Consider the following 12,580-nt stretch of genomic DNA (forward strand, 5'->3'; position numbering starts at 1 on the left):
TGGAGCGTGCAGCGATACTCAATGCTGCTAGCTCACGTAGCGCCACTGAGCTAGTTAACGTGACAGCTCAGCCAAGGAGGACGCCATCAAAATTGCGGGTGTAGGTTTTTTTTGGCCGCTTTGAGCTTCTACTTAACTACATTTAAGAAGCAAATATTGTACTTTTTACTCTAGTATATTTAATTGACAGTTAATAGTTATAATGCATATTCTGATTAATATAAAATATACCATCAACTACTAAATTATTATACATTAAATACATAAAGTAAATACACAAATTTGCCTTTACCAGCAGCAGCATCATTGATTGTAATATTCTGAAATGGACCATTCTGCACATAGTACTGAAGTATATTCTGACGCTAATACGTATGTGCTTGTATAAATACGCAAGAATTAGAATGCAGGACTTCTACTTGTAACAGAGTATTTATACACTGAAGTATTACTACTTTTACATCAGTAAAACATTCTTCTTCCACCCCTGCTCAAAGCGGTTTATCCTGATACAATCAATTATTTTATTCTCTGCCGCCTCTGTTTTATTGCTTTACATGTATTAACGGAGATCAATCAAACCAAAGCTGTTTTAAGTTATTCCACGCACGCACACGCACACGCACACACACACACACAGATACTCTCTGAATGTCTCACTCACACTCACAGAGCTCCTCTTGCACAGAGTCAGTAAATATTGCAGCAGTAAGAAAAAAAGGAAAAAGAAAAGGGCAGCGACTTGCTAAAGCCTTGATCCCTCTTACTTCTAACAGGATTTGACCCGTAAGTCCCGGAGCATGACCCTCATCTGCTGCAACACTATCATCCTGTTTAACATACACTCTCACTATTGTCCTCCTGACACACACACACACACACACACATTTAGAGGCCCTAAAACACACACAAGGACACGTTTGAGGGCCCCGAAACTATCGCTGCACTCCTCCCCGGCCTCCCACACATACACACTCACGCATGCACCCACTGTACTGTGTGATGTAACGCCGCTTAATTTTACACATAACATGCAACCTGATGGATCCAGTTAAATGTAAATCGTGGAAAAAGAAAACGCTCCTGGTGCCACGAAGAAAGGAGGAGAGAAATAAGGAGCTGACAAGGGAAGGAGGGAGGAAGATGATGAAGAGGTGGTGGTGTCTGAGCGAGGTGGGTTAACTCACTGCAAGAGGATGATACGATTGAGTGAGTGAGAAAGAGAGAGATGAAGGGAGACGAAGGAGAGGAGAGATTGAGCAGGCAGCTAAGCACCAGATTAAACTCCGGGGTCGTCAGCTGTAAAACAAACAGTCCTTTTAGTGAGGATCAGATCCAGACTTAACGGGGGGTTAAGTCTGGATCTCCCCCCCCTCTCCATCCTCCCTCCACACACACACACACAGTTGGTCACACAGGAGATAATACCGCTCTCTGAAGGAGAGGGAAAGAAGAACAAAAACACGATGACAATCTCGGTGGAAAGCAAATTCCCATCTCCCTAAATTGCCCCTCAGGGAATGTGAAGTTTGATTATGCCCGGGCACATTCATTATATTTGAGTGTTCTTTCTTCCCTCCACAGCGTCTGTTGGTGATAGACCGGGCTAATATCTGGCACAGAAACGCTGCAGAGGAGAGGGTTTTTTTTCTTTCTTTCTTTCTTTCTTTCCTCTTGCAACTCTCGTGTTTCTATTTCATCTTTACAGTCATATTCCCCTGACAGCGGCGCTCGCCTCAATATTCAGCCTGTTTTTTTTAAATCTCTCTCTCTCTGTCGTCTGGCTTTGGATGCTGTCTGGGCGGCTCCATCAGACCGAAGGCTCAATTTCCAAACTGTCAGCTTTTATGCACACTGTGAGGCCTCTTCGTGTGTGTGTGTGTGTGTGTGTGTGTGTGTGTGTGTGTAAATCCACGAGCAGCAGCAGTGTCTTTATTCTCTGTGTGTGTTCTCCTTGTACTGCTATCTCTGAGAGCACCAATTTGAGTTTTAGCGGTAGAGATTGGGAGCGTTTGTTGGAGGGTGAGGATATTTTGGCATGTCTCTCCTCGCCGCTTCAAAGGGTTGAAGTGGGCAAACGGACGTATCGATCTCCACACAATGTCCTCTCTGGAGCTTTTAACTGTATTGTGGGCGACTGTGGCTAAGTGGATAGCAGGGCCGTCTTTCAATCAGCGTGTCGGCGGTTCGATCCCCGGCTCTGGCGCCACTAGTCGCATGTCGATGTGTCCTTGAGCAAGACACTTAACCCCAAAATTGCTCCCGTAGCTGTGCCTACGGTGTAGAAATGTGATAGAATCTGAATTGCGTCCCTTTGGATAAAAGCGTCTGCTGAATGACTGTAATGTATCACACGGTCTTCATCAGCTCAGTTGCCCTGCAAGTGTAGATTGCCAAACATTGTTTCAATCGCATCCGTGTTGTGTTAAATTGTTAATCTTGACAACTTGTCAACAACGGAGGAAACTAACTTGTTCTCCAGCTGAGCCTCTGCTGATGAAGAAGTGCATTGTGGGATTGTTGAAGCTGTAGTTGCTCAAGCATTCCTGTGTATTTTTATGTTTGCAGCCTCATAAAAATATTGATTTGAGTAATCCATCACAGTGAAGACCCACATTTTTTTTCTTCTCAAAATCTCTGCATTGTTACATGGAATAGGACAGTTTAAGTGCGGATATCTCACTCCAATAACAACCAACTGAAATGAATGCAGGCTGAATGTTGACTTTGATGGATTTCATAATTTCCAAGAGTCTGCTAATTGATCTTCTTACCATATTTAAGTTAATGTAAACCCAAGGCCTCCCACGGCATAAAAACATGACTTTCAAAATCATCATCAGTGACATAAAGTACTCTTAATATGTTATAGACAGGCAAAATCAATGCTACGGTCTATAAAGACTCAAGCTAGAGGCTAGGATATGCACCATATCGATAGCGGTCCTCACAAGTATGCAAGTGTGTGTGTGTGTGTGTGTGTGTGTGTGTGTGTGTGTGTGTGTGTGTGTGTGTGTGTGTGTGTGTGTGTGTGTGTGTGTGTGTGTGTGTGTGTGTGTGTGTGTGTGTGTGTGTGTGTGTGTGTGTGTGTGTGTGTGTGTGTGTGTGTGTGTGTGTGTGTGTGTGTGTGTGTGTGTGTGTGTGTGTGTGTGTGTGTGTGTGTGTGCGTGCGTGCGTGCGTGCGTGCGTGCGTGCGTGCGTGCGTGCGTGCGTGCGTGCGTGCGTGCGTGCGTGCGTGCGTGCGTGCGTGCGTGCGTGCGTGCGTGCGTGCGTGCGTGCGTGCGTGCGTGCGTGCGTGCGTGCGTGCGTGCGTGCGTGCGTGCGTGCGTGCGTGCGTGCGTGCGTGCGCGCGCGCGTGTGTGGTTTCAGGCTTTTTGCATGTGACCCAGGGTCCCCAGGCTGCTAAAAGCCCAACATTCAACTCAATTAGCGGCATACATAATTGATAGCTGTCTGGGAGAGTATTTGTATTTACACTGGAATTAAAAGCCTCCGGTGTCAGCTATCACATCTGAGAGGCAATAAGTGTGTGTGTGTGTGTGTGTGTGTGTGTTCTAGGGGGCGAATGTATAGGATGTGTGTATATAATAAGCCTAAATGGATTGCTGCTGGGAGCTTCCCTGTCTGTCTCCTCCTCAGCTGCAGTGAAAACTAAATCACAGATAATCCACCTCCAAACACAGCAGCAGCCCTGTGTCTGGGTTAAGTCGTCCACAATGATCCTGTAACCTGCTTCTCACTGAAACCACGTTGAAGAACATGCTTTCACATTCACCTGATCCGCGTATTATCTGTTTCACCTGCGTTCTGATCGGCCGTAAAGCAGTGTTGAAGTCAAGCCTGAAAGACAACCGGTATCACTACCTCTATCGCTATCGGGACTGAAATATTCAGCAAATAACTTTGCCCAAATATAATTTTCAATTTGCAACATGTCCCTGAAAACAATAGATTTTATGAGCCATTTAACACTCTTGTTTCTTGAGTGTTTCTGCTCAAACTTCAAAGGTGAGTAATATTTAGTATTTTAGAAATATGATTTCTTAACCGTGTTCTGCAGGAGTTCACCCCCAGTGGAGTGAGCCGGACACTTGAGACTCGAGGACCCTGTATCTGAAGACACACACTCCAGAATAAAGCCCCCTCCTCAGTGTCTCCACCGCCATGTAATCACGTCATGTAGAGTATGTCCCGACCTCTCGCAGCCTCCAGTCTTCTTTCAGGTCCGACCCTTTAGAATCCCACCTGTGATGACGGTTTACTGACCTCTCTGCTTACAGACAACATCCGATGTGCTGCTGCTGCAACTACGGTTTACAAGTTAGTCGACCCAATCAAAGTTGATGTGGTCTAAATGTGCATGTTTTGTTCAAACAACAGTTAAAGAAAAACCTCAATATTCAATTTGCAATAAAATAAGACGACAATGTTTGCTTGATTAATGACTTAAACAATAAAACTATCTGAGACAGATGATGGATTCATGGATTATTCCATTGTAGATTCCATTGATTAGCATATATGACAGTGAACTGTGTTTTGGATCAGCTCTGGGAGATTAAAACGGATCATTTCAGACATTTTATACACAAAACAATCAACCACGAAAACAATCAATCATGAAAATAATCAGTTGCAGCCTTAGACATATCGATAATCAAAAGGTGTCGTTGATTGATTCTCTGTTGCTCAACTAATTGATTGATTCTTCCCAATTTCCAAGAAAACTATTTTGGGAGGATTTTTTTTCTGGATTACTTGTTATTTCAGAGTTTGATCACTTTTAAATGTTCTATTTTTATCCAGTGTTTTTTTCTCAAAAGGCATCAACAACAACAAGATGTTTTAGTTTTGACCCCCTATTTCTGGGATGGGGGAGAGAGAGGGAGGGATGTTGCAGGAGGGAGAGGGGGGGGGGGGTGGAAGTGTGTGTGTGTGGTTAGGGGTGAGGTGAGATAGAGGGTTTAAGATTCGGTCCATCCATCCTTCAGTCCTCCCAGACTTGAAGCGGGCCGGCAGACAAACCGATCATTGTTGTTCATCGAACGAAGCTTTTTCCTCTCCTGCTCCAAACAAGGTAACAGGAATGATTGGGACTCTTTAATGAGCTGGCTCTCTGTAAACCAGATGATTGTAAGGGGAGAACTCCTGTGAGTGATTCGTTGAATTAGTCGTGGACTTAAAAAAAACAACCAAAAAAACCCTCTGACGACCGTTTGTGGTTGACTGGCATGATGATTCTTACTTGTCGTTTTTTAATTGTGGCTGTCATTACATTGATGGTTTAGATTTGCATGTTTCGGCACTTTGCTGACGCTCAAGTAGAACAAGCGGCAATTTGTAGTGAACCAACAAAACAGCCAATAAATAGGGAAAAACACAAATGTCGGAGTCAACATTTGGATAAAAACACATCATTTTATTAATTTGTTTGCTAATCCTTTCCCCGCATGATTGCATTTTGTTTTAATGAGTTTTTTGTGTCGGCCTTGTGACAGCGGAACCTGTTTTTGTCTAAATGGCGCCTTAACAGTAGAAGTGTCTTTGGCTCGGCCCTCCAGGTGTCCCCGATAATGTCCCCGTGACCCTGCGGTGATCACGTGGGAGTGTGCTGCTGCGGGGAGAAGGGGAATAAAATAAGAGCTCTGGGGGGGGGGGGACATGTTTTTTTGTTGTTGTTCCAAGATAAGAGGATATTACGGCTTATAGGAAGAGGAGACATCATTCAGCGGGAAAAAAGGGTTCTGCCAAGTGTTTCTTGAAGAGATTAGTTTTCAGCCTTCCAGGGAAGCTGCTGGGTGCCTCCGCTCTGCCCAATCGCCTGGGAAGCTCATCGTGTATGTGTGTGTGTGTGTGTGTGTGTGTGTGTGTGTTTATGGGTCAAAATCATAGAAAAAGAACATATAGAAAACAGTATTTGCAGGGAAGGAGATGCTTCTTACACACATTTACGTTGCTGCCAAAGAGTCTGATGAGCTTTAATCACGAATCAGCTGTTAAATTAAATGTAATTTCAAGCACATTATGAACTGACAGAGATCTATAAACCCTATATTTGTTATTAATAATGTTGGTGTTGTGTTATATGGAGTCTGGAGAGCTGGAGACTTTGTTCTGGTCCTATTTGTCACTAAACTAATATGCGTGAAGATGATTTACTTTCATAAGTGATATGAAGTGCAGAGGTTGCTGTAATCAGTTACATCTCTGCTTTGTTGTGACGGCTAATTTAACACCACATGGCAGCCAATTCATATTTCTTTTATGTTTTCTTCCCCCCCCCCCCCTCTCTCTGATGATGATCAGTGATGAAGATGCTGAGTAGTGTATTTTGTGGTGTGTTTTTTAGATGCAGTGCAGCTGTAGCTCTTCAGCAGGACACCTTTCATCGCCCTACTGGAGTAGAAGTAAGTGTGCGTTCGTGCTCCTTCGTCTCACTGATTTACATGCGTGGGTTTGCGTGGGTTTGCCATTTGTGCGTTGGGCAGATCTTTCATATTTATGTAAGAGTCGTTATGTGTTCATTCTTTGCAGTGTGCGTCAGCCTGAAGCACAGCGCCGTGATGAAAACGTATAAAAGTTTAACTTCCTTGTTGAACTTTTCTTTACTTTGATGTGGCGTCCTCTACGGAGGACCAGAGTGGTCATAACAGCTGCATTAATGTTGCATTTTACCGCTGCAGATGTTTATGGTGGTGCTAACTTTAACTCCTTTATTCACTGTTGGGTAGTTTAATTAAAAGCTATGCATTATATTTGATAAGATCATCATATGTTTGTCGTGCCGCCGTCCTGTGAGCACCACGTATCTCTAAAAAGTAAACTTCTCATGAGGTTTATTTTGCTTAAAGGTCCCGTACTGAGTAAATGCACTTACTTACATCCCACCACTGATTCTAGCGCAGAGCAAACCAATGTTGTCAAGCACCAAGTCTTGACACACACTGAATTTCCAAAAATGATTTTATTTATTTGCACGACTTCTAATCCTTGAGCGGTGAAATCTTTCATTTTCTCATGTTTTGTCGTCAACATCAAACGAATAGTTATCTGTGACACTTTGTTGTACGAACTAATTAACAACTGGACAAATGAACTATCAAAGTTGAATATGCACGCAGGGACCTCGTCTGATCTGGGACGATGGCATCTGGAGCACACAGTATGAGGAGCTTTTTAATTGGGTGCATAGCAGCTATTGTCATTCTGAAGACGCTGTAACACGGGGGGGGGGGGGGCTCGTTTCCCAAGTTCTCAGTTTGATTCTCACAATATTAACGCAGACTTCATCGAAATCTGATTTGTGGTTTTCCCAGACGACAACAATTCAATGAACACATTTCCTGGCTGGGCCTCATCGTACCGTATACCTCCTCCTGTCTCTCCAGCAGTGCTCTTCCCAGACTGGGCCTACAAACCAGCCTGGTCGCCCGGCTCCAGGCAGGTCCAGCTGTGGCACTTCCTGCTGGAGCTGCTGGGGCGGGGCGAGGGCGGGGCCATCGGCTGGGGAGGGGAGTGGGGCGAGTTCGTCATCCGGGACCCCGAGAGGCTGGCCAGGCTGTGGGGGGAGAGGAAGGGCAAACCACACATGAACTACGACAAGCTCAGCCGGGCGCTGAGGTGACGGACAGAACACGCACACACACACACACACACGCACACACACACACACACACAGGATCTGTGGTCTGACACAGGAAACATTTTACTTCCAGATACTACTACAACAAACGCATCCTGCACAAGACCAAAGGGAAGAGATTCACCTACAAGTTCAACTTCAGCAAACTGATCCTGGTCAACTATCCAGGATACTCACCTCCACCTCCATCAGCACCACCACCAGCACCACCACCAGCACCACCCAGCCATCAGGTCATCACCACATCTCTACATCTCACATCACAACCTAAAGGACTCCGATGTTTGGAAATCTGGCTTTTAAGTTCTATCATGTTTTATATAAAAGGATTAATAATACATTGATTCATAAATAGTCTCTGGGAGATACCTGTAGTTTTATTTCTCATCACAAAAGCAACGACTCTGATGGAAACAATTACTTCCACTTTATGATTTAATATAAAACTGCCTGACTGAAATCGAAATCATTTCTGAAACTTTGCCATTTAATTGAAAGCTGTCATTGTGTTGAAGTTATATCATGGTCACAGCAGGTTAGCGTTAGAAAGCACCGTCGTTTATGATTAAAGTAGAAGTGCTGTGTAAGTGCAGTCTATTTAAGGATTCACCATTAGCTTCTGTGAATAAAACTCTTAATATCATGCATTGAAATCAAGTGTTTTTTTAAATATTTCAATTTTAAATGAGGCCACCAGTGTGCAAAACATCAGTAACGCCTCCCTGCTATTAACTTTATTCCTGTTTGAATCATCTGAAGGGCTCGTTTAAGGTTTCTGCTCTCAGCCGCAGCAGCTTTGATCTGCTGTATATTTAATATGCCGGTAACAGCTCCCCGGTGCTCCGAATGTTTTGTGCACACCGTATCAGACGTAGATTGCGTTGAAAGGGTCCACGTTCCCATTTCAACCATCCCTCCATCTCATCCTCCGTCCGTCCGTCTTGCAGCTGTTGCAGAGCGGCCCCCTTCCCTTCCATCTCCCCCCCGCCGAGAGTGGTCTTCCTCTGTGTGGAGGAGCAGGCGCAGGTAAGAAACGCACCCGTCAGAGACTCGCCTGCACAGCGGGAACATCTCACAGCGAGTCGGTTACGAGTGGCGAAGCCATTCGTTCTCTTTTTAGTGTCCCCGTGATTATTCTGCCTGCAGGCTGAAGGCAAACAAAACAACTGAATTTAAACACAAAAAATGTTACAACAAATGTACTAATTACAATATGATGAAAACAATGAAACAGCCAATAATAGGACAGAGTGTATGAAAGTAACACCAATAAAACGGGAAAACTAGATTATATTGACGAGATCCAAATAGATTATAAATATACAGTTTCATGACTACAACTATTAATAATTATAATAGCGTATATATATATATATATATATCTATATATATATATGTATATGTATATATATATATATATATGTATGTATGAATGTGTGTGTGTGTGTGTGTGTGTGTGTATGTGTGTGTGTGTATATGTGTATATGTGTATATGTATATGTATATGTATATATATATATATACGTATATATATATATATATATACGTATATATATATACGTATATATATATATATACATGTGTATATATATATATATATATATATATATATATATATATACATGTATATATATGTATATATATATATATATACATGTATATATTAATGTGTATATGTATATATATATATATATATATATATATGTGTATATGTATATATATATATATATATATATATATATATATGTATATATATATGTATATTTAAAGCAGTGATTGCACAATGCTTTACAAAGCAAAAGATAAAACACAAAGCGATACAATCGGGAAACGATGGGATCTATTCATCAATACAAGCTGGGCACTGTAGGTTTATATTTAGCAAACGTTACTCAAACACATACGTTGTGTATTTCCTGGGGACTATTTTCAGCCGTGGATTGATTCACATTTGCAGCTGTAGTGAGTATTTATAGCAGCAGGATGTATTTGAGTTCCTGCCAACGAAAGGAGCGAGTCCCTCGGTGCAACAGTTTGGCTCACTGATGTGTTTTTGATGTTGTTTGGACAACAATGGAAGAAGATACACAGACAGTAGTTAGGAGCAATCCGATCCTTTAGACCTCTTTGGTCTGGTATTCAACAGAGCCTGCAGTATTAACTGGATATCAGAACACTTTCATGTATCTTTGCCTTTGAAATATCACTTTTCCATCCTCCTCACACTCGGCTTGTCGTCACCATGATTCACTCTTAAATGTGCTGCAGTTTCTTTTCGTTCAAGTCACGAGGAAATTGCTTTTTCTCCTGCGGCTCGCTGGCGGATATATGTATTTTTATTTCAAGGTGAAACGAAATGCAGTTCAGTCTTGTCCTTGAAGACACATATTGGGTTTTTCAAGATGAATAAAGCATCTGGAGTCCAACTGTGGTATCTTTTGGGAGTCGACACTGAAAGAAATGCTCCTCCACTGTGACCCTTGAACATTGTAGGACTGCAGGTGTTTGTTATTTACAGGATCGCTGGTTGGAATTAACCACTTCAAATGTGCAGCATGAAATAAAAGCAACATAATTTCAATATAAAATACATCAAATTTGATTTTCTTTGACAAAAACATCTGAACTCAAAGTCCCCTTACTTGTGCTTTCAACCGTATTTCACAGTCTTCCTCTGAGTTTGGTCAGTTGCTCTGAAGACGTTTGAAGCTCCGAGGTCAAGAATGAACTTTCACACTTTATTTTTTCATTTTTCTTTCATAACTTTTGCCATAAAAATGTCAACTCTGTAAGTTATATTGTGCAGCGTCGGCTAACAAGGTGAAAAAGGCCGTTTTAATTTAGCTGTGAGTGACATCAACGTGATTTAAGGCCCCGTTTAATGCTTCAAGTTCATTCTGGAAAACAGATTTGTTTAATGAATGTTAGAACGTTGATGAATTAATACGTATCGGAGCTCTTGGTTGGTTCTTTTTCACACGTGAAACACATGACGACCGATTCTTTTGGACTCTCTCTCTCTCTGTTTCCTCACAGCGGTCCATGTGCCTCACCCCTTCTTGCTCCCGTGCTGCCTCCCTAAGCTCCTCCCGACGCCCCGGGCCCTCCATGGTCACTTCCCCTTCATCTACGGCCCTGCACGTCAGGGGGCCAACCTGGGAGACTCCGTCCTCCCACCCATCCCCTTGACCCTCCACGTGAGCACCAGCGGCTGGCCACACAAGAGCCCTGCGGGGTGGGATCTGAACCACATCAGTCGAAACATGTTCGGGGGAGTGAAACAGACTGAAATTCAAGAAGAGGAGAGGAAAGCGGGAGATTTTGCACAGACGGGAGAAAGAGAGTGAAGAAGAGGTACAAACTACAACAGATGGACTGCTTTGCCACCTCAAATATCTCAAATACACACTTATTTTGTCCGTGTTTTTAGCTCATTGTACTTTAGTTTGTTCTTCATTTTATTTGTTAAGTTCGGCCATGATGTGTCTGTTTATGTTTTTCATAGAAATACGGAGGAAGCTACTTTTTCTTCTGTCAGCACTTCAAGCCACAGTCGGGGAATTGCACTTGTAAACAATTAACAACATGGTACTTGCGTTTGACTAAATAAAGCAGGACACTTAGCTTAAATTGTTAAGCAGTTTTTCTTGCATTCTCCCTCTGAGTCCACGGAAGTAACAGGAGCTGCATGAATGATGCATTCAAACAGACGATGTGACATTTTCATGAAAGGAGCTTTCATGTCTTCTTTGCAGCATCAGGACCAGCCAGCGGTGTCTGCGGGTACCACTCCAGCACAGCAGGGGGCAGTAGCGTCTTTTGGACTCCCACAAACCTTTTTTTTTCCCGGGAGAGAGTCAGAGCAGAGATGTCTCAGAGAGTAAGATGTGTCACTCTGTAGATATTTTCCAGGTACACTAAATCCAAATCAGAATGCTGTGAAAACTGCAAGATACACATCAAACATCTTTATATCTGATTACATTCTCCATGTTTTACGACTTTAAGGGAACCATGTTCATTTTGTTGATTTTCTTTTTGTTAAATGTGTTATTTCAATTGTATTTAAAGAGACAAACATGTTAATCTATGGTGTTTTTTTGGCACACGCATTCATAATACCAGTATGTTATATTTTAATATTGCAAACTGTATCAAATAAAAACCAAATATAATAACCTTCCTTCCTTCCTGTATTAGTGAATTACAACGTTGTACTGTATTTCACACTGTTCTTCATGTGTACAATATCTTAACTTTTACAAACGGACCAGATTGTATCGATCGCGTGTCAGCCCTTCTTCTCTTGACGATCTTTGGTTGAGATTTCATTTTGGCGCCGAATATTGTAAGTATTTTTTTTTGGTGTCATTGTGCAGCGCGGGAGTTTGTGTTTTTGTGTGTGGATGTTGGACCCTGTGCTGTGGTTTTAACTAATACCGTTATCAATACTATCTGAGGGAAGAGTTTAACGACAACATGCAGCGGAGCATCGCGTGAGTCCAAAGTTTAGAGCTAAGAACGGTTTATGTTTATATTTATCTTACTATTGAGGATTAGCGATAGTTTGGAGGCTGTTTGACTCTATTAGCGTTGAATAACCTACCAACGTTAGCTAGTTAAGTGTATAATGAGAATTTGTTCGGGTCAAAGGGCCTAAATGAGTGTACCGTTCGCTGAGTTCTAGTGTTAACTACACTGCCTGTAAGTTAGCATTAGCATAAACTAGTCTGTGACGTCTGTTTTGGGGTAAGACACGTCACCTTTTGCACACGCCAAACTCTTGTCATAACACGTTAAATGTAGCGCGTGAGCTGACGTTAAACCATAACCGTTAGCTTTTTAGTTTAGTGATGGAAGCACCATAACATAAGCTAACGTTACATGAGGCTAGCTAACTTACGCAATTAACTACGCACTTAACGTTGATTCGTTTCC

General features: G+C 42.5%; 1 protein-coding gene across 1 annotated transcript in view; it reads left to right on the forward strand.

The window, feature by feature from the left end:
* Positions 1-12,007: 12,007 nt before the first annotated feature.
* The window catches only part of lig1 (ligase I, DNA, ATP-dependent), a 32,163-nt gene continuing 31,590 nt past the window's right edge, over positions 12,008-12,580 (forward strand). The window contains 1 exon segment of the mRNA XM_079285681.1: positions 12,008-12,138. Coding sequence (XP_079141807.1) covers positions 12,122-12,138 — 17 coding nt within the window. The 5' untranslated portion in view covers positions 12,008-12,121.

Source organism: Melanostigma gelatinosum, assembly GCF_949748355.1.
Source record: "Melanostigma gelatinosum genome assembly, chromosome: 15".
NCBI classification, from domain to species: Eukaryota; Metazoa; Chordata; class Actinopteri; order Perciformes; family Zoarcidae; genus Melanostigma; species Melanostigma gelatinosum.